The sequence below is a fragment of the Alligator mississippiensis genome, chromosome 15, assembly GCF_030867095.1.
Source record: "Alligator mississippiensis isolate rAllMis1 chromosome 15, rAllMis1, whole genome shotgun sequence".
NCBI classification, from domain to species: Eukaryota; Metazoa; Chordata; order Crocodylia; family Alligatoridae; genus Alligator; species Alligator mississippiensis.
In genome coordinates, this window is record NC_081838.1 from 16,638,287 (window position 1) to 16,659,244 (window position 20,958).

Genomic DNA, 20,958 nt, shown 5'->3' on the forward strand with positions numbered 1-20,958 from the left:
GGCTGGGCTCCCACCTGCTCTGGATAGGGGTGGGCAGGGGGGTTGCCAGGCGCGAGCCAGGCACGAGAGGCTGGGGCTGGGCTCCCAGCACTTGTGTTTGCAAATGTTACACACAAAATATTTAGCCTGACAACTTGAGCCGGGCTGGGTACAGCTGGGGTGGGGGCTTGTTTGGGAAATAACAAGTCAGGAAGGGAAGTGGCAAGGCCACAGCCCTGGGGACAGGCCTCCAAGCTCGGCCATGGGAAACTCCCTCAGGCACAGGGTACCTGGGGTAGAGGGACGTGGAAGCAGGGGGGATGATCAGGACACCTGGGTTCTCCCTACCCTGCAACCTCGCCCCTGCCAGCCTCCATGCCTCGGTTTCCCCCTCCTTGCTCCAGGGAGGATGCCAGGCAGGGGGACTGCTGGCTGGTGCAGAGACAAGACATGGCCACAATGGTGGTGAAGCGGCTGCTGGAAGTCCAGGGGCTTTTTTCCATTGCAACACACTGGGCAGGGGGGGCGGGGGCAGCTTCTTTGCTCAATCATCTTGCACATGAAAAGAGTAGAGCGGGGCTCCCAGGCCAAGGCTGAACCCCAAGTGTCTGGGAGCTGAGGCCATGGAGTGTCTCACCAGCCCCATGCACCGGACCCAGATCCCAGGGGATCCTGGGCAGCAATGGTGACCTTGAACCATTGCCCACACTTCCTGCATGCACACGTGCCCCCTCCCCAACTGCCCCCAGACACTCATGTCACCTCCTCCGACACCAGCAGTTCAGTTCTAGGATCCCTCCTGGGACCCCCTCCCAGGGGTTGGGGGCAGCTACTGATCGAGCACCCGCTGCAGGAATAAACTGCAGCTGCTTCGGTGGCTCCGTCTGCCCCCCAGAGCCACATCGATGCCTCCCCAGGCCAGGGGGTCACAGTATGGACATCTCCACGGCCAGCCTCCCCCCACCGGAAAGTCCCCAGCAGGTCCAGCCACCCCTGCAGGCCCCCAGTGGCCCTGGGGCAGAAGGGAGGGGAGGATGGGAAAACAAGGGGGCAGAAAGAGACCCTTGTGATGGAGCAGGGCCCTCCAGTGCCAGGTCCATGCCCAGCTGCAAGGAGACAACCAGTGAAAGAGCATCTCCCCCATCTCCCATGAGTGCACGGAGCCAGCACCTGGATCAGGGACAGGGGGGCCAAGCCCAGTCCCGACTGCAACCCGCTGGGACAGGGGGGACCCTGGGGACCCTGAGCTGCCTTCCCATTGAATGGGGAAGGGGCAGCCCCCCCAGCCCAGCCAGCCTGGAGAGGCGAGATGGAGATGCCAGCTGCTATGAGCGGGGCAGGAGTGCCCTCGCGTGGCAGCTGCTAGAAGGACACCTCCCTTCTACCCAGCACCGGCTGTAGGGGGTCCTGCCCCCCACCCCCAATGGAGCCAGCCCAACCAGGACACGGGGCAGGGGACAGGGTCCATTTTTATTCCTTTAAAAATAAAATAGTCCAGTGGGGAAGGGGAGACACATGCAGTGAGGGGCAGGGAGAGCACCCTCCCAGCCAGGAGCTCCCCACAGCTGACCTGAGGCCTATTAGCCCTCTGAGTGCCGCCATGCAGTGCAGTCCAGTGCAGTGCAAGGGTAGCAGTGAGGGGGAGGGAAGCCATATTGCCCCCCGCCCCAGTGTCACAGTGTGTAGACCCCACTAAGGAGGGGGTGGGGGGGGTGTTTAGTGGAGGATTAACACCGCATGCGCTGGAGGAAAGAAAGGGGGCAAATGGGACTCAGTGCAAGCGAGTGGAGGAGTGGCATGTCCCCATGTGCCGTCTCAAAAGGGGCCAGGGGGTGACCGACATCCCAAGGGACCCCCAGAGGTGGGAAAGGGAAGGTGCTCCTGGTTGGGGGGGGTGCACAGCAGCGGTGGGGGGGTGTCTCCGAATAGTGAGCAGCAATGCAAAGGTTAAACGCCCCCCCCTTCACATACCCCACCTGCCCTGGGGAAGCAGGAGATGCCCTCAGCACCCCCCTGCCCTTTAGGATGGAGGGGAGCCTGGATCAGGCCCCCAGACCCAAAGTCCATGCCCCTTTCTGCTGAATGGATCCCAGCCATTGGGGGCAAGTGCAGGTGCCCTCCCTCCAGGCTGGTGCTGCCCCCCGAGGAGGCCAGGGGTCCCAGGAGCTGCCGGAGCCACGGGCAGGGCCATCAGGAACAGCTGCTTCTCCGCCGGCGCAGCAAGGTCACTGGGCTGGTGGGCTCGTCCTCCTGGTCACTCTCGCAGCTGCGCTGCAAGGGGACAGGAGGGTCAGGTGGGGGAGGGGGCGCAGGGGGCAGCCATGGCCTGGGGGCACCAAGCCTGGCTCGGTGCCCCTGGGGACTGCACTGACCCCCAGCCCCAAGAGGGAGGTACCCTCCAGGCACGTACCAGGGGCTCGTCAGCCTTGCTCTGGTTGCACAGGAGCTTCATGCGGCAGAGGCGGTTGCAGGCAGACACCATGTTGTAGGAGAGCTGTAGGGTGGGATGCATGCTTGCATACGCTTGCACACACAGACCCTCTCCCCTTGCCCCCAGCTCCTCTCCAAGGCCACAGAAGCCCTTCCAGGCCTGGCCTCTCCTGCCACAGACATGCAGGACACAGCAGCTGTTTAGGACAGGGACAAAGAGGACTCTCAGGACCCCTTTACCTTCCACTTCCTGCGGGCGTTGAACTTGCGGAAGTTCTTCATGTTGATGGAGGACCGACTGCGGTTCGCAACCTGCTTCCGGCTCAGGGGCTGGTGGAGTGGGGCATGCGAGGGGTCACTGCTGCTCAACCCCTTCCAAATCCCTCCTGGCCCTCATGGGCACTGGGCACTGCCGGCAGCCCTTGCCCTACCCCAATGCCTTGGGGGAGGCCCACATGCCCTGTGCCCCTTACCTTGATCCAGGGGTGGACGAGGCTCTCAGCCGCAGTCATTCGGTCCCTGGAACAGAGTTTGGCTTCTTCACTGCCTCCTCCCCACCCTGCTGCTGCCCCACAGAACTGCCCCCTGCTCCCCTCCACTTGGGGGAGATATACAGGGGACCCTCCACCAGACCCAGGCCTCACCCCGGCTCCTTGACCAGCAGCTGGCCGATGAAGTCCTTGGCCATCTCGCTGGTCTGGCTGAAGTACTTGTTCTCGAATTCGTAGCTGCCGGCCACCACATTAGTTAGGGTCTCGGCATCCGTCTCGCCCTGGAAGGGCGACATGCCGCTCAGCCTGGTGGAGGGGGAGATAGGCCCATGAGGCTGTGCAGGTTGGCCCCCCCCCCCCATGCCTGTATGGCCAGATGGTCCCCTGGGTGAAACCCCCTTCCTCTGACCAGCTTCCCCTGGGTCAACCAGGGGCCCCAATTCTGAGCTTCTGCAGATTGGAGCCAACAGCCCCCTGTGCTGGACAGAGGGGGCTGGTTTCCCGGGTCCCATTGACAAGGGGGCAGACCATGCGACTGGGGGGTCTCTAGATCTCCCCACTCCAAGCCAGGACTCCCTGGGAGGGATTTACAGCTGGGGCTAATGAGAGTGATGGAGGCACCGCCGCAGCCCTGGGCACTCACAGGATGTAGGTGATGACCCCAATGCTCCTGAAACAGAGAGAGATGCCCCAGGTGAGCCCCCCACAACAGCTCTGTGCCCCCCACCCCAGGCACAGCAGGTCTTTCAAGGGCATAGGACCTGGCAGTCTCACCCAGGCTGACATAGGGACCCCAGATTCACCTGCCCTGCCCCTGCCCGCCAGCCTTCGAGAGGCAAGAGCACAGCTCGGTCCCTGGATGGCCACCACAGGGACCCCCCCACACACCCCCAACACACTTACCACATATCCGTAGCCGAGCTCAGCGGTTCATAGTTGATCACTTCTGGAGCTGCAAAGCGGGGAGGGAAAATACAGAGAATAGTCACTTCTGCGGCTGGTCCCTTACCCCCTGGGGGTAATGAAGGGGTGTCTCGTGGCCCCTCCCATCTAGTTCATAACAGGGTCCTGCTGCCCCCCATGAGGCAGTAGCAGTGGTGTGGCCCTTGGTCTGGCACCCAAGAAGCTTGAAGACATCGCTGGGGCGCTGAGCCCATCCCCTCCCCCTCTACATCCCCCTCCTCTTCAAAGCCCCCCTCTGCCAAGGAGCCCTTCCATGCCTCGTCTTCCACCACCAGGTTCCACCCCAGAGGTGGCTGCATTTCCATAGCAGGCAGCTATTCCTCTATCTACCCACTGATGCCAGAAGCCACTGGTCACAGCCGCGCGGCAGGACGGGCCGTGGCACAGGTCAGCACCAAAGAGCAGGGCAGGGGTAGAAAGCTCCGGCACCCAGCCAAGCCCCTCACCAATGTACTGCGGGGTGCCGCAGAGGCTCTTGAAGGTCGTGCCATCCTCCAACTTCTGTGCCAGACCAAAGTCAATGATCTTGATCTTTGGGTTGGGCACATCTTTCTCCAGCAGCATGATGTTCTCCGGCTGCAGGGAGGGGCAGGAGGCACCATGAGCCCCAGTCTTCCCCCCCACCAAATCCCTGTGGCCCCTTGGCACATCCCCCTGGCTGGGGGCAGGGGTGGGAAACCTGTGTCCATGGCTGCAAGACCAAGCTAGAGCTGCCCTGGGGCCGCTCGCAGCGGCACGGCACGGCACAAGGCATGGCTCTGTGATGGGACCAGACCCCAGCACAGAGCACCCCCAGGATCAGCCCCCTCCCCAGGGCAGAGGCGGCAGCTCCAGGGGGAGATAGGGGGCACCTTGAGGTCAAAGTGGGCGATGTGCTGGGAGTGCATGTAGGCGACTCCACGTAGGATCTGCTCCAGGAACTCAATGGCCTCGGCCTCTGTCAGCATCTCCTTGGCAGCGATGAAGTCAAAGAGCTCCCCGCCGCAGATCCTGGCGGGGGGAAGGGGGGGGTGAGCACCAGGGAGCAGAGGGCACAGGTGTCCTGCACCTTTCACTGCCAGGATACAGCCAAGGGGCAGGGTCCCATCCCCAGATCTGCTGCACCCTGGCCTTGGTGAGGTCCTGTCCCTGCTCCAGGCCTCAGTTTCCCCATCTGGAAAATGGGGGGAGAGGGGCCATGCAAGCATAGTGTGTGCTGATGTGGGGGGGTAGGGGGAGGAAATCAGAGCCTAGCCCCACCCCCAACCCTGCAGCACTCACAGCTCCAGCACCAGCACCATCTCGGCCTTGCTGGCGAAGAGGTCGTACAGGCGCATGATGTTGGGGTGCTCCAGCTGCTGCAGGATGCCGACCTCACGCTCCACCTGCTCACGGCCCAGCCCCCGGAGGCTGCCCCGGCACTTCCGCGTCTTCACAAACTTAGCGGCGTAGAAGGTCCCTGTCCCACGCTCCCGGCACCGCTTCACTACACCAAAGTGCCCGCTGCAGGAGGGGGCAGAGTAAGGGGAGGCTCTGGCTGGTACAAGCAAGGTCCCCACCCTGCTCTATCCACTCCCTAGGCAGCAAGTCCTGGCTCCCAACCTCAGTGCTCTAACCACTAGCCCCCATTTCCCTCTCAAAGCTGGGAGAGAACCCAAGAGCCCTGGCTCCCAGGTCTCCTAGCTCTTACCCACTAGGCCCTCTTGCCGCCCCGGGCTGCAGTAGAGCCCAGAAGTCCCGGCTCCTAATTTCTTTGATCCAACAACCCTGCTCCCCCCTTCCCACCCACAGCTTTGGGAAGAAGCAGGGCTGGGAACCAGAACTCCTGGGTTCACAGCTCGATTGGGGAAGGAGTCAGGACCCAGCTACAGTTGTCAGCTATGGGAAGGAGCAGAACCTGGACTCCCAGGTTCTGCCGGGGGTTGGAGGGGAGTCCAGTAGCTAGAAGAGTTGCTCTGGGAAATGACCGTGCTGGGTCAAGCCCAGACTCAGCTGGCTGAGCTCAGGGCCCATTGACACCAGGGAAGGCCGTGGGCCAAGAGCCCAGGGACAGCCCAGGGGGAAGAGGAAGGAGCGTGGGTAGACAGTGTGGGCTGTGGGGTCAGGTAGCAGCTTCCGGCCACATTTGCTTCCCTCGCGCCTTGGTCCCAGCCTGTGCTCACCTGCCCAGAGTGTCTAGCAGCTCATACAGCTCCTCCACATTCCCGGCTTTGAACGCAGCCATGGCGTCGGCCCCTGTCACTAGCGCCTCGACATCCTCCGGGCAGCTGGACCCCTGCAATAGGCGCAGGCTGAGTGCTGGTGCCCCGGGATGCAGCTCAGACAGGGCCAAGCTGGCTGCAAAGGAAGGAGCAGCAAGGCCCAGGAGGCAGAGCCAGCTCCAACTGCACCAAGGGGATGCAGGGAGGACCAGCTCTCTGAGCACAGATCGAGGAGAGACACCAGGATCCCAGCGCTGGATCTTCCCAAGAGTGCCCAGTGCCCTTGGCTTCCCTTGAGAAAAACCTCCCCGGGTGCAGACAGGACGAGCTGGCTCACCCCTTTCCCAGCCAAGCTCCCACTCAGTTGGGCTGGGCACATGCCCACGTGCCCAGCAGCCAGGACAGGGAGGGAGCATGGGGAACCTGAGGGCCCGAAACAAGGCAGCTTCCCCCAGCACAGCCCCCAAGTTCAGGGGCTGGGATCCTCAGCCCCAGGGGGCGAGGATGGGACCGGAGGACCACCAGCCACTTTGAATGGCAACAAAAAGCCGAGCCCTAGCGGCACAGAGCTGGGGGCTCATCTATGGAGGGGAAGAAAGAACCCGAAGGCAAGGCTGGAGCCAGGAGCCTAACCCCAGGGAGAGCACATCCCAGACACCAAGCCCCGTGGCTCCGGCTCACCTCCGCAGCACCCGCGGGGAGGCTCATGCCCTCCCCGGCAAGACCACTGGCCCTGCCATCCTCAGCCATGGGCTGCGAAGACAAAAGAAGGGCCTGGGTTAGCTCAGGATGTGGGAACCAGAGCACAGATAACAGCTCACTGCTGCTGCCCGCAGAGGGAGCACAGCCTGTCACTCAGGAGGGACGAGGGTCTCCAGTGGGTGGTAGGGCCGTATTCCTGCCTTCCCTGGGAGGATGCCAGGGGCCAGTGGCCAAGCACCAGGGGAGAGTCAAGACCTCAGGCCCCAGCTGCAGGGCACCAGGACACCTGGGTTCCATTCCCTCTCTGCCACTGACTTCTGAGTAACCTTGGGCATGCCCCTTCGCCTGGGCACAGCAGAGCCCCAGGTGCCTCAGAGGATATGGATCAGTCCTAGCTCTGCAAGCAGCACCTGGGAGAGCTGGGAATCCCCACCCGGAGCAGAACTTCAACCAAGAAGTCAGAAGTCTCCGACCAGGTGCTGGGGGAAGGTCTGCTGTGGCGAAGGCCGACCCTGGCTGTTCCCAGGGCCAGAGAGCTCCCTACCACCTGGGGAACCCGCTCTGCTTTCCAGGGGCTCAGGTGGGGGCTTTGGGGCTGGGGGCTCCGAGATGCAGCTGCCCCCCAGGAGTCGGAGAGCAACATGGCAGCTGCCCAGGAGACTCTGGCCTGGCCTGAAAGTGAAACCGCCCACAAGGAGGAAGCGGCTTTAACGGCTCCAAGCTGGGGGGGCTCCTTCCCCCGCTCAGTGGGGCCCAGCCTGAGTCACGACAGCAGGAGCGCTGGCTGCCTAAAAATACGGCAGCGAAGGCGCCAGCACCTGCCGCTTCTCCAGGAGAACAGGTGCGTCATGCGGGAGGCGATGGAGGCATCTGTCACACGGAGCTGCTGCTGTCGTGAGCTGCAGAGGAGCCTCCACAGAAGAATCCCCACTAGCTATACGGGGCTTAGGACACATGCAGTAGCAAAGGGCAGCGAGTTCAGGGGTAGCACGAAAGCAAAAGTGCCCTGAGCACGGCACTGCCCAGCCCCCAGCCCTGGGCCAAGCTGAGCTGCAGGGGCAGGGAGGCGACAACAGCCGTGCGCCAGGGCCAAACAACACCCCATTGTATGGGGCCCGGCCCTCAGCTCCCAGCACAATAGTCCACTGTGCCGGCGCAGCGGGTCACGGGGAAGCATGGGTGTGCGGGCTGCAACGGGCACAGGGACAGTGAGTTCTTCCTGGGGTGGGTAGAGCACAAGTCCTGCCCCCCTGTGCAAACCCAGGCCCCCTAGGGCTCCCTCCCCAAGACTTCAGAGAGAACCCAGGTGTCCCAGCAACTCCCACGTCCCTGCTCTAACCACTACACCCTTCTCATGCTTCTTCTTACCTCAGTCCCAGGGTGGGGGGATGGAGATGCCAGCAGGGCAGCAGTGTCAATGGTGCCCTGGTGTGGGTCCAGCTGCAGCCCCAGCTCCCCCCAGCCTCATTGGGGCATCTCCTGGGTCCATCTCATGGATATAACCTGGTGCTCCCAGGACCCCCTCCTGATCCTCCCAAAGTGAGCCCAGGCGTAGGGGATTCTCCCCTCCCCAGGAAGAAGGGGTGACCCCGCAGCCTGAGCAGGGAAGGGCTGGTAGGAGGAAGGTGCCCACCTCTCCTCTGCACTGCAGAGAGCCAAGAGGCATCCAGCCAAGGCTGACCTTGCAGCAGGAAGGGAAAATCCCAAGTCCTAGCAGGACAGGGAGGACGGGAGGTAGCTGATGCTGCAAAGCAGAGACATACTGCAACCTTCCCCAGCACCGATCACATCCTCCCAGCCACGGACGTGCTCCAGGGGTCAGGAAGAAACCCCTTCAAGCTGCCAGGCTCTCTGCAGCATCCAGGGATGGGGCTGGACCCAGCCCTGACACCCCCCCCCTCCCAGCCCCGCCTGGGCCTGCGATGCAACCAAGCTCTGGACACAGAGATTTTATTTTTACCAGCATCTCTTAATTGAAGCCTTGTGTCCTCCACCCTCCTTCCCCCGCCTTCCTGGCAAATGCCTTTGGATCTAGCAAGAAATCCCCCCAGGGAGCCTCTATTTCCAGCCCCTTCATTTCCCACCACCCTGGGCCAAGTATGCATTTTTGGGCCTGCTGCTGCCCTTTGGCAGGGGCTGGAAAGCAGCCGGTTTCTCTTGCTCTGCAGCAGTCAACAAGCCACAGAAGCAAAGCACCGGGATGCTTTCGTGCGGGGGAAACACAAGCCGGAGCTTTCTGGCTGCCTCTGGGGAGGGAAGTCCAATCCCCCCCTTGGCTCCAGGGCAGCATTATGATCCAGCTTCTGTGGTGGGAGAGTGCGAGCCGCTCACACCTGCACACACAGGGCCAAGGTTGCTGCAGGGTCCCTATGGGGGTCGTTAAATGACTCTGCCAAGGTCATTTGGGACATCAGTGGCAGGGCAGAGCCTGGGCTCCATCCACTGATGCCCCTAGCACCAAGAGGCTTCTCCTCTGCTTTCCAGCCCCTCTCCGACTTTGCCTGACAGAGGCAGTCCTGGGAGCTGCTCTGGGACCCCCTGCCCCTGGGAGGAGCGGACAGGAGGAGAGGGGAGAGCCTGGGAGGGCGCTGCTGGCACCAGGCTCAACTGTTCCATGGGGAAGAGGGTGCATCATCCTCCCACTGCCTCCTGAGGCAAGTCCAAACACAAACAAACACAGCTGGTGTGCGTGTGTGTGTGGGGGGGGCTGCTCCACACCACCTCCTCCAGCCTGCACGCAACAGCCCACAGCGTTTCACACACACACGCACCACACAGCACCAGCCCCTCCACCTTCACGTGCAGTAACTCCGGCCAATGCAACCCACGCAGGGCCCCTCCCTTTCCCACACACTCACAATCACCTCTTCATGCTCGGCCATCTGCGCACGTGCACGCACACACACCCACAAACACCCTTTCAACTCAACACCACCTGGCAGGCTGCCAGGGGCATGCGCTCAAGGGCAAAAGTGTGTGCGCGAGTGTATGCAAGCGAGGGGGCACAAGTGTGAGTGTGTGTGCATGTCTGTGTTTGCACACTGCCAACCCAGCTGTGCCACAGCCCCCTTGTATGGCAGCACACTTATACATGCCCCTCCCCCCCCATATAATAGACTGGTAGCTATAGCTCCCTTTCCATGCCCACGCACACGCACCCCTATATAGACCGGTAGCTAAATCTCCCCTTTCACACCTACACACACACATATACACACGCACACTTATGAAAACACTCTTATGCACCCCTCCCCCCCTACAAACCCTTACGCGCACACACTCATGAACACAACTGCGTTGGCAGCTGTGGCCGCAGGTGCGCGGACACACGGCCCGAGCCCGGTACCCACCTGCGGGCGGGGCGGGGGCCCGGGGCGGCCAGCGCCTCCCTCCATCCATCCGGGCCGGGCGCTGCGGGGCCGGTACCTGGCGCACCTGGGCCCGGGGGAGGAGCCCGCGGGAGGAGGAGCCGCGCCAGGCGCCGGCCCCCGGGACCGCCCCAGCCCGGCTTCCCGCCCCGGGCGCAGCAGGAGCCGGGGAAACTGAGGCACGGGGCCGGCTTCCCCGCGCTCCCCGGCAACGGGGGAAGCGGCGTCTGCTTGGAGACGCCCATTTTACAGAGAGGGGAAACTGAGGCCCGAGGGGAGGCCGCGACTTGCTCATGCCCCCCCCCCGCAGCAAGGCGGCGGCAGAGGCGATGTTTCCCCCCCCACCACCCCCCACCCCGGCCCAGCCCTTGGCAGAGAAGGAGCGAGCAGACGGGGGTCCGGGGGCCAGCGCTGGGTTAGCCCCTGCAGCCCTCCGCCACCAGCGCACAGCTCCGCCCGACCGGAGCCGGGGGGCAACTGAGGCCGGCCAGCAGCTTGCAGCCACGGCCTGGGGAAAACCCCCGAGGCCCTGGGTTCTTCCCCTTCCCCGAAACCCAGATGCCCAGTCCGCCCTGCCCGGGGGGGGGGTCGCAGCCTCTCCCTCCTCCCAGCAGCACATCTCCCGTGCGCCCATTTCCCAGGTGGGAACACTGAGACCCTTGCCCCACAAACTCTGCCCCTAGGCCCTGCTCTCTCACCACCTCCCCGGAGCCCACGGACCCAGCCCGCGGCCCACGCGTGGGGGCTCCTGCCCCCTCCCTCCAGCCGCAAAGCAGCGCCATCCCCGGGTCATCGACTCCGGGGTCCCCCCCCCCCGAGCTCGGGCCCGGCCCGGCCCCAGCCCCAGCCTCTGCGGTGGGTCCGGGCGGGGACAAACAGCAGCTGCGCAGGATAAATATTATTCCGTTTGAATCAGAGGGAAACAACCCAGTGCGTCCCCCTCCTCCAGCCTCCCCCGGCAAACATGCCACGGGGAAACCGAGGCACAAAGCGGCGGGGTCTGCTCCCTCGCCGGCCCCTCTGCCCCGCGCAAGCAGCCCTGCATAGGGGGGGCTTTGCCAGGTGGGAGACCCCCGCCCCCGGGTCCCGGACCCGACCCCCGCTGCCTGCTCTCTGGAAGCACCCGGGGAGGGGGGGCAAAGCAGCCGGCGGAGGGGACCCGGAGGGTGCGCCCCCGGGGGGCACGGAGCCCCCAGCACCGAGGACCACCTGGAGGGCAAAGCAGCAGGCGGAGGGGTCCCAGCCCCGCTGTGCCCGGACCCAGCCCCCCTCTCCAGCCCCGGGGACCGACCTGTGCCGCAGTTGGACGCCCCCCCGGGGCAGGGCTGTGTCCCCGGAGCCCCCCGGCTGCTTCTCTCCGGAGCCCCCCGAGCCTCTGCGGTGTCCCTTGCGGGGGGGCACCCCCTGGTCCGGTCCCTCTGCAACGGCCCCGCCGGGGATGTGTCTGTCCTCCGGGCCCCGGGTGCTCCCGCAGACCCGAGCAGCCCGGCGGCGGTGGGATCCTGCCGGCCCCGCGCACGGCGAAGCCTCGGCTCGCCCGGGGGGCTGGACCGGCCCCTTCCCAATGCACCGCCCCCCTCCGCGGCTCTTCCCTTTTCTCGGCCGCGTTTGCAGAGGGGAGGGAGGGTGTTTGCAAACAGGAAACCTGCTTGACAAGCCAAACTATTAAAATACTGTCCGGCGCTTGCAGGGGAGGTGTCCGACTTTGCTTCCCTGCAGGGTGAGGGATGGGGTGGGATGGGGTACACCCCTGCCCCTGGGGGAGATGCAGACAGGGTGTTCCCAGGAGACGTCCAGCCCCTGCAGCCACCACTCAGGTTTCAGGCATCAGAGCTCAGCCAGGGGCTCCTGGCATCACACTGTGCAGCACACAAGTCAGGATGCCTTATCCCCAGGGCCAGGCAGGGGTGCAAGGTGGGAGAGAGGAGCCTCCACCGTGTGGGGGATTTGGGTGCCGAAATGACCTGGTTTTACCTCTTTTCTGTCCCCTCAGTCACTCTCCACTCAGCCCCAAGGTCTCTCCAAAGCAAACTGGCTGGTGCCAGCGGGATGTCTCTTGCTCCCTGCCTGGGCAGCCTGGAAAAGTCTCCCCAAAAAGCAAGGGGCTGAAATCCAACTGGGTGAAGACAGCTCGGTTCCCCACACCGCCAGGGCCTGGAGAGCATGCCCAGTCCCAGGGAAGCCCAGCCCAGAAAGGACTGCAACCAGGTGCATGGATGGGAGCATTTGTTGTAATGGGTATAATGGGTTTTACATGTGGTTTAAAATGTGTGAAGACAAGGTTTTGCTAGATGATGTGTGTCTACATATAACTATTTATAACTATAATTATATATATATTATTTCAACTATATGACACTAAGCAGTGGGGAAGTGCAGCCACACATCAGGATAGGCTAACAGTCCAGGCAGATCTAGACAGATTAGTTAGATGGGCAGACCGGATCCAGATGCCGTTCAACACTGAGGAGTGAAAAGTGCTCCATCTAGGGAGGAAAAATCCACAACAAACTTCCAGGCTCAGTGGTGTGCCATGTCCGAAAGGGACCTGGGAGTCATAATAGCCCATAAAATGAATATGAGCCACCAGTGTAATGCTCCAGTTAGCAGAGCAAATAATACTCTGGCATGCATCAACCAATGCATCTCAAGCAAAGCTAAGGAAGTTATGCTCCCACTCTGCTTGGCATTGGTGAGGCCGCAGCTGGAGTACTGCGTCCAGTTCTGGGTGCTGCACTTCAAGGAGGAGGTGGAAAAGCTTGAGAGAGTCCAGAGAAGAGCCACTCGTATGATTAGAGGCCTGAAGAGCAAACCATGTGAGGAGAGGCTGACAGATACGGGACTGTTCAGCCTAGAAAAGACAAGACTTTGTGGGGATTTGGTGGTAGCTTACAAATGTCTCAGGGGAGAGCATCAGGGGCTAGGCAAACAACTATTCACCAAAGTGCCCAGGGGAAAACCAGGAGCAATAGTCATAAACTCCTAGAAGAAGGTTTCAGGCTGGATATAAGAAAAAGCTTCCTCATGGATGGTGTGATCAGACTCTGGAATAGACGCCCAGCGGGGGTGCTGCAAGCACCTACCCTGGAGATCTTCAAAAGGAGACTGGATGCACACCTTGCTGGGGTTATTTCACCCCAAGAGTCTTTCCTGCCCAGAGCAGGGGGGCTGGGCCTGATGATGCCACAAGGTCCCTTCAGGCCCTAAACTTCTGTGTATCTGTGGGGAAAAAAATGCCCAGCCCTGACATTAACTCTATCCTCCCTTTGCAATTGGGGAGAGGAGTCACAAGAGGTCCGGAGTGAACCCAAGTGTCCAGAGTGAACCCAGGTGTCTGGATCTCCTGTAACCAGAGCAGGACCTAGACCCCAGAAATCCTGGCTTGGTTGCCCACCCTAGCCAAGGAGAAGCCCAGGCTGGATCGCACCCTGGCTCTCCCTGCCCCTGACTTTAGGCTCACATCCATGTAGCTGATCTTACAGAAGGGCACAACTAAGCAGTTAAGTGTGCAACATCTGGGATGTGTAGAGGGAGAGGGTGGTTTTACCAACCTGGCAGGGGAGAGCTGCTTCTTCTCAGCCTTGCATAACTTGGAGACCTGGCCCTTGCACCATGGGCGGGCACCCCTGCAAAAGCCTCCAACGCCAGGATCTCAACTACACAATTCCTGGTGATGGTGGGTTGCTCTCGGGCTCTCCCTCCAGCTTGCTCCTTCTGGCTCAGGGCAAGTGAGACCAGGGGGCAGCTGGACCCCAAAGCCTCCGGACTCAGAGCTTGCATGTAGGTACCTGCCATGGATTTGGGAGCATCTGAAGCCCCAGGGAGGTAGGGACTGGCTGGAGGTAGTGCTGCACAGACTGGAACGATTGAGCTCTATTCAGTCAAACTTAATTCGGAAAGGGATTTAGCCTGGAAAAGAAAGTCTATTAATGAAACCTCCTCCCCCCAAAACAAACAGTGAATGGCACTGTAACCAAAGAGCCCCAGGCCTCCCCACCTGGTGACTTCTCCCTTCCTGTTGCCACTCCAGCCCTGGGCAAACACAGCTTGGTGAGCCTTGCACTGGGCTCAGCCTTGCTGAGCTGGGCTGAGCCCTGGGAAACCCAGGCTGGTCTGTGAGATCTGGCCCCTTCCCTGTGGCCCCAGGAAACCTGCCGAGGTTGGAAGTCCCAAGCCCTTTGCATCTCGCAGCCCTGCTCTGTGCCCACGGCCTGTCCTGTTGCAGCTTGTCTGGCTTTATTACCTGCCTCTACCTGCTAGGCACCATGTCCCTCTAGTACAGAAGACACCCAGGCCTGTGCCCCAACCTCCTGCTCCAGCACCGTACGATGGCAAGGGGGTCTACCCCCACCCAAGAGCAGAGAGTCCCTACTTCAGTGGGATCACAGCTGGCTCCAAGGAGCTGAGATGCCCCTGCCCGTTTCACCCCTGGAGGCACCAGAGCCTGGTGACACAAGTGATGTGACCAAGGGCATGCAAGGAGGCAGTGGAAGAGCTCTCATGCAGGGGTGCAGCCTCTGTGCTGCTGTGGAAGCCCCTGATCTGGGGGGTCTGGTCCTTGTGCCCTCCCCCCCCAAAGCAGCCTGATGCCAGCAAGACCCAGGCTCCTTCAGCCGCCCCTCATACCCATGCATGTGGGGGCCACCCCGAACCTGGCTGAGCCGGGCCCATCTCAGACACCTGCCCCAGATAGGGGCGGGGAGTGTTCCCCCGCTGCGGGCTGCTTTTCCGTGACGTCATGCTCTCTTGCTCACCCGTGCCTTGTGGCTTTGCTCGCCACTTCCTGCCCTTCGAGCTTCCTGCCAGGCAGGGGCACACTCAGCGCCTGGTCGGGGAGGGGGCCACAGGCTTGGCATTGCCCACCCAGCCGGCTTGGGTGCACGCATGGACTTCGCCGTCCAGCCAGGGCCTGACAGAGGTAGGAGCAGCTTGGGGGGCGGAGGGGGAGGGGGGTGACTCTGGAGGCAGCGAGGGCTGCTTGCAAGGTGCTTGGGGGTAGACTCCTCAAATCCTACAGCTTCCTGGGCCTGGAGGGGCGGGTGGAGGGCTGCTGGGTGCCCCCCCCAGCTGGCAGGACCACCCCAGCATTGCCAGGAGGGTAGGAGGAAGCCCAGGCCTGTTACAGAGCTGGCCCCAGGAGGGATCCAGCTGTTGAGGGGGGCAATACACACCCCTGCCTGGAAGGACTTGGGCTGAGACCTACCTCACTCGTTACATGTCAGCCCTGCAATGGGTCAGGCTCTGCCCCTGGGCTCAGAGACCAGATCGCGGGCATCATCAGGGATCAGACAGCAAGGTCAGGAGCTTTGTTGTGCTCCATTATTTTGGCGTTGCACAAAACAGAACGCGAAGGGTGACATGGGCAGAGCACCGGGGCACCCATGTCTCAACAGGTTTGTTTTCTAAGCATCGTTAATGATGCTTCCTATCCTGTCTCACTTCTGTAACCGTTCAACCTCCCCTCAAATACCCACCTGGGTCTCGTTGCGCCAGGATCACAGTCTTTCCGGTGCTAGGCGCTGCACGTTATCACACAGCCTTTCCCCATGTCCTGGGGGGGTTGAAGAGACATCACCCAAGCTCTCAGGCCCCATCCACGCGCTCTCACTCCCTAGCCGAGCAGCCAGGGCAGCTGAAACTTTCTCAGCACAGGCGAAGAATCTGGGGCACCAACCAGCACAGGAAGTTTATCTACGCGCCACCAAAACCTGGCCCCGGCCTGGTTGCATAAGGCGGCCTCTGCTTTGGGCCCGCTCCAGGGCGGTGCTGAGTGCGCTGCAAGCAAACCCCAGGGTGAAGATGCAACTGTTCCCCCTGGGGAAGTGTCTTTCCAGCCCTCCTGGCTTTTACGGGGAAACAGATGTCCTCAGGGGCTGGCTGTTCACTGGGGATCCCATCCCTTCCCCCAGCGGCGCATGAAACCTGTGCGGGAGCTGAAAGGCAGCTCCAGACCTTTGAGCCTTCCAGGTTGAGCATTTGGGACTGTCCCCTCCTCTCCAGGGATGAAGGACAGAGTTTGGGGAAGAGGAATGAGCTGCAGTCGCCCCTGTGCTCAAGGCTCTCCCCCCAGGCACAACAGTCCCTGGGCCTCAGTTTCCCCATCGCCAAGTGCCTGGAGGGCAGGTCAGGAAGGAGAAATGTCAAGCTCACGCGCAGGAACCAGCAGCCCTCAGGCTCAAGTATTGGGGCGAGGGGGAAGATTTCCCCCAGAGTCTACCCAGGAGCGCCCCGATTGCAAACAAAACCCATTGCTTTTACACTCACAAACCCCGCATCAGGGCCCCGGGGCAGCCTGCGACGTGGCTGCACCCCGTTCTCTGCCCTGCCAACGCCCAGCTGCATTCCCAGGCGTCTTATCAGCCTCACTGCGCTGCCCTGGACCCCTGCCAGGGCTTCTGCATCCACTCTCCGGCCCAAATCTGGGCACCATGCTCCTGTCACATGGCTGGGGAGAGCCAACCCCCTCTACACACACACATGCACCCACATACACGCTTGTGCATGCCCCTGGCACAGTCACCATTGCTGCAGCCGCCTTGTTGGCTCATGTCCAGGTCCCCGCATCCCCGGACCTCTTTGCAGGTCCCGAGCTCCTTACCAGATCTCATCTTCCGCCCCCAGCCCCTCCCTGGGGGCTTCCCCTGCTCCTACTGCTGAAGGGAGGGTCGGAGCCAGGGCAGGGTGTCGAGGCAGGGCCTCATCCTGCATCTCTCTACCCTGTGCAGGAGCCGATGGCCTGGAGCCCCCAGAGCCCCTGCTCTTCAGTACCTTCCATCCCCATGGCCTGGGCAGATCTGAGGGCTCAGCCCCAGCCCTGGAGGAACGTAGGGCGGCCTCAGCTGGGCCCCAGCAGGGACAGCTGCACCCCAGTTCCCAGAGGGAACAAGCCCCTTCCAGCCAGGTAGGTGTTGGGAGCCGCAGGCCGGGGAGGGCAGGGCTGTGCAGGGTTTGAACGGGGTCAGAGTGCAGTGTTGGCACCCTGTCTGCCAGCTATAGGTAGATAATAGCCACGCTGCAGGACCAGGGCAATTCTTTCTGCCCTTCCCTAACCCTATTGCTAACCTTAACCCTTGCCCTGCAGCTGCGGTGGGCAGTCCCCCATGCACAAAGTGGGTTGCAGCCCCCCATCCTCATGCAGGGCTCTTTGGTTCTCCCTTCTCCCCCCGCAGACCCCTTCTGCCTCAGCTGCTAGGCTACCCTGGCTGGTCCCAGGCTCCGGCGAAGCTGCGGCTGCGCTCCGGGCCAGCACCCAGGCTTGGTTTGAGCAGACGCAGGCAAGCAGGGTCCTTCCTGATGGCCAGCGCCCCGACTGGTTCCACGGCTTCCTCAGCAGGAGGTGAGGGGCGGGGGGTGCTGGGAGCTGGGGTCACCTCGGGAATAGCATTCCCCGGACCATCACGGACCTGCACCCCCACGGGGATACAGCGCTGGGGCGGGAGTAGCAGTGGGGCCCAGCGGTAGAGCAGGAGGGAAGGGGAGCCCAGACACCTGGGTTTTCTTAGCTGCCCTGGGGACCAGAGCAGAAACCATGGGAGCCAGGACGCCTGGGTTTCTCCCAGTTCTGGGGAGGGAGCGTTGTTGGGTGGGCAGAGCCAGGAAACCTGGGTTTTTTCCCTTGTTCTCAAGCTGGGCTTGACTTGAGATGCCCTCAACTCTGCTTTGGGCCAAGCACCGGGTGCCCCGGGCTCCGAGCAGCATGGGTGCTCCAGGCTCCCATGTGCTCAGACGTGCCCACGTGTCCTTCTCCCTCTCTGCGCAGGGAGTCCGAGCAGCTGCTGCAGGACAAGCCGCTGGGCTGCTACCTCATCCGCTTCAGCGAGAGCACAGTTGGCTTCGTGCTGTCCTACAGGTGAGCACCTGGGTGTCCCTGGCGCCTGCCCCCGATTGCCCCTGGCTGGGATGAGGGCCCCAGGAGGCAGATCAAGAGACGCGCCCATCACCCTGGCCCAGCCAGGCTCTCACCTGTGACCCCCAGCCCAGCCAGGCTCTCACGCGCTGCCTCGGTTTCCCCAGGGGCTGGGATCGCTGCCGGCACTACATCCTGGACCAGCTGGAGGATGGGCACTATGTGATCCTGGGGGAGGATAGTGCGCACGCCAGGCTGCAAGAGCTGCTGCAACACTATGCCTCGGCCCCCATCCATCCCTACTACGAGCTCCTCACCATGCCCTGTGCCTGGGTAAGAGGGGCCCTACCACGCTGCCCCCACCTGCCCTGACACGTCTAGACTGCCAGGGCAGCAGCAGGGGCTTGTTTCTGCCACATGTGTCATAAGCCTTGTAGCGTCACTGGAGATTCTCCAGCCCGCACAAAAGGGGCATGGGCAGCAGAGACAGAGTCAAAATCACAGGCAGGCAAAGAAATAGCCCCATTACCCTTCCCCAAGCTACAACAGGGCAGGATTGCACCCATTTTACAGGGAACATGACCCCAAGCTGGGAGAGGGGAGGGCAGAGATGAGAAAAAAACCCAGGCATCCTGACTCTTACACTCTCCACCCAATGCTGGGGGGTGTAGACCCCAGGTTTCCTGACACCCAGGCCTGTGCTTTGGACCTGTGCTCTGCACCCTCTTCGCAGCACTGCTGTTGCTCAGCTCTCCCTTCTCCTCTCCCAAACTTTGCTGCAGAGTGACAAGGAGCCGGTGGATACCGGGATCCCGGCAGGGGCTGAGGCAGCAATGCTCCCCCATGCTGCATTGAGCCCAGCATACAGCGTCGTGCACAAGCAACGCCGAGGCACCAGCCAGGGCTGCTCCTCGCCAGAGGTGAGTTGGGACCAGATGAGGGGCAAACACGGTTCTGTTTCTCCAGCCCCAGACTCACCGCATCTTTGCTTCCCCAGGCTGCCTGTCCTGGCCCCCTGCTCCCTGCCAAGGCCACTCGGGTCCCCAGCAGCCCCTGGATGGACACAACACCCCCCACCCCTCCCTCCGCTCCTGAGGCCAAGTACCAGCAGCTACTGCGCTTCCACACCTATGCCGAGCCCCGCGAGGGGCCCGTGCCCCCAGAGCGGCCCGTGCCCCCCGAGCGCCGCATCTACCATGAGCCTGATGAGCCCATCCCCTTCTACGCCGTGGGCCGGGGGTCGCCGCAGGACCTCGGCCCTGAGAACATCTACTCCGAGGTGGACGTTGTGCAGGAAGTCCAGCTCACGACCTCCACGCTGCCCCCTGGCCTCAGCCGGCCCCGGACGTTCCCCTTGCCCCGCCGGCTTCATCGCAGCGTGTCCAGCCAGGGCTCCAGGCGCCATCGGCTGCCGGCAGCTCCCAGCAGGGACAGGGGCTCCTCAAGGCCGTCCAGCCCAGTGCTGCAGGTGCGTTCCAGGGGGGCAGATGCTCTTCAAACCTGGGGCGAGTTGCTCCCCCTGAGAAGGGACCGCTGGTACCTGGGGCCTGGCCCCTCTGGAAAGGAGAAGCCCCGAGTGGGGCAGAACCCAGGCATCAGGGGTCTCCGTGCAACACCCTACCTGCTGACACCAGGGCAGGGACAGATCCCTTCTGACCCCCACCAAGAGCCAGGCAAAGGCACGGAGTAGAACCAGCCTCCATCGTGTGCCCCCTGTCCCCTCCAGGTGCTGCCACCCCCCCAGCTGGAGTTCGACGACCCCGTCTATAGCAGGAAGGTGCCCATCTGGAGCGGCACGATGCCCGCCACGGGCCAGGAAGGGCTGGAGAACGTTTACGAGCTGCTTCCAGGAGATAGACCTCTGTCCCCAGGAACGGGAGGCTGCAAGGCCTAGGTAGGAGCTGTGGACCTACCTCCATCCAACCTACCCACCCACCTCCAGGGCCTGTGCCATGGACGATCCCTTTGTCTGGGACAGGGATCAGAAGAACCAGCCCCAGCCTGTGCCCTGAGGCAGCCCTGCCCATGCTGGCTCTCCCCAGCACTGCTGCTCCCAGCTCCTGAGAGAGGCAGGAGTCAGGGTGGGGAAGGAACAGGTTTGATCAGTCGAGAGCAGGGGCAGGGGATGCCCAGTTGCCTGTGTTATGCCACAAAGCCCATAGGCATGATCTGAGCTCCTGGGCTGAATCTTTCAGGAGCTCAGGATGCAATTCTGCAGCTCTTAAAAGGCCCCGGCCTCTGGTTTGTATTTAACAGGACAGGACTATCACCGATCTCCGCCCAATACAGCTCAGATGCTGCCAGGGGCGGACAACAAAAGTGGCAGGCGGGAGAGAGGTTTTTTCTGCCCCCCGCCCCTAGCTTCAGTCCCTCTCACCCAGGCTGCTGGGTTTTCTCCTGTCTAGATACAAGTGGTTTGAGTGACCCCGAGGTCCTACCAGCCCACTTCCTGCGACCCCAAGTACAGCCACAGCAGTCATGGCTGGCAGCAAAGCAGCTGATCTGGGAGGTGGAAGGGAATCACAAATGTATGAGGTTGAATTTGTACCTTTGACTCTTTCCAGGCCCTACCTGCCGCCAGCCCCAGACAGCTGGATCACACCCAGCGCCCTGGGTGGAGTTGCTCCTGAGTGGCTGCCATGTCAGGGCTCGATGGCTCCATCAGTGCTGCTCTCCAGTGCCCCGGCTCATAAGCAAGAGCAGCTTGGTACCCTACACAACCCCACCAGCATCACCAGCCGGGGACAGAAGTATCGTCTTCATCGCACAACAGGCTGCGACGGGACTGGCTTCGTGTGAGGGGGACCGGAACCGGTTACCAGCACCCGACAGCCTGTTCGGATCAGAGCTGTCCTCCCAAACACGGAGAAGGGCGCAAGGGAAACCTGCCAAGGCTGGAGACCCCTCTGAGCTCCCCCCACACACCCATGGACAAGCCACTGCTCCCGTCACCGTCCTTCGACTCAGCTCTGCAGGGAGAAGCAATCTGACCCATTCAG

General features: G+C 62.3%; 2 protein-coding genes across 5 annotated transcripts; one reads left to right on the top strand and one right to left on the bottom strand.

The window, feature by feature from the left end:
* Nucleotides 1-1,430: 1,430 nt before the first annotated feature.
* Nucleotides 1,431-11,677, bottom strand: LOC102568891 (death-associated protein kinase 2). Of its 4 annotated transcripts, none has more exons than XM_006275863.4 (13): nucleotides 11,405-11,677; nucleotides 6,725-6,796; nucleotides 6,005-6,117; nucleotides 5,124-5,345; nucleotides 4,715-4,853; nucleotides 4,310-4,439; nucleotides 3,804-3,852; nucleotides 3,544-3,570; nucleotides 3,054-3,206; nucleotides 2,883-2,928; nucleotides 2,650-2,739; nucleotides 2,390-2,473; nucleotides 1,431-2,250 (listed from the first exon to the last, which is right to left on the bottom strand). In XM_006275863.4, the coding sequence occupies exons 2-13, from the start codon at nucleotides 6,791-6,793 to the stop codon at nucleotides 2,170-2,172; spliced, it is 1,203 nt and encodes a 400-aa protein (XP_006275925.3). In that variant the 5' UTR covers nucleotides 6,794-6,796; nucleotides 11,405-11,677; the 3' UTR covers nucleotides 1,431-2,169. The 4 variants fall into 4 exon arrangements, with proteins under 4 accessions (XP_006275925.3, XP_019351160.1, XP_014453198.1 ...); XM_019495615.2 differs by lacking the exon at nucleotides 11,405-11,677 and adding an exon at nucleotides 10,096-10,224; XM_014597712.3 differs by lacking the exon at nucleotides 6,725-6,796 and having other exon boundaries at nucleotides 11,405-11,676.
* A 5,536-nt stretch (nucleotides 11,678-17,213) lies between these two features.
* Nucleotides 17,214-19,649, top strand: SH2D2A (SH2 domain containing 2A). Its single transcript, XM_059719084.1, has 6 exons — nucleotides 17,214-17,222; nucleotides 17,283-17,449; nucleotides 17,873-17,962; nucleotides 18,127-18,292; nucleotides 18,742-18,879; nucleotides 18,957-19,649. The coding sequence occupies exons 1-6, from the start codon at nucleotides 17,214-17,216 to the stop codon at nucleotides 19,647-19,649; spliced, it is 1,263 nt and encodes a 420-aa protein (XP_059575067.1).
* The last annotated feature ends 1,309 nt before the right edge of the window (nucleotides 19,650-20,958 follow it).

What these genes read in the sequence shown, in the direction of transcription:
- LOC102568891 (XM_019495615.2), bottom strand. Translation starts at nt 10,140, where the DNA reads ATGGAGGGAGGCGCTGGCCGCCCCGGGCCCCCGCCCCGCCCGCAG. An exon ending in GGCCCCCGCCCCGCCCGCAG is followed by an intron (nt 6,797 to 10,095) that starts GTGGGTACCGGG and finishes TTGTCTTCGCAG; the next exon opens with CCCATGGCTGAGGATGGCAG. An exon ending in GCAAGGCTGACGAGCCCCTG is followed by an intron (nt 2,251 to 2,389) that starts GTACGTGCCTGG and finishes GTCCCCTTGCAG; the next exon opens with CGCAGCTGCGAGAGTGACCA.
- SH2D2A (XM_059719084.1), top strand. An exon ending in CACGGCTTCCTCAGCAGGAG is followed by an intron (nt 17,450 to 17,872) that starts GTGAGGGGCGGG and finishes CTCTCTGCGCAG; the next exon opens with GGAGTCCGAGCAGCTGCTGC. An exon ending in TCACCATGCCCTGTGCCTGG is followed by an intron (nt 18,293 to 18,741) that starts GTAAGAGGGGCC and finishes ACTTTGCTGCAG; the next exon opens with AGTGACAAGGAGCCGGTGGA.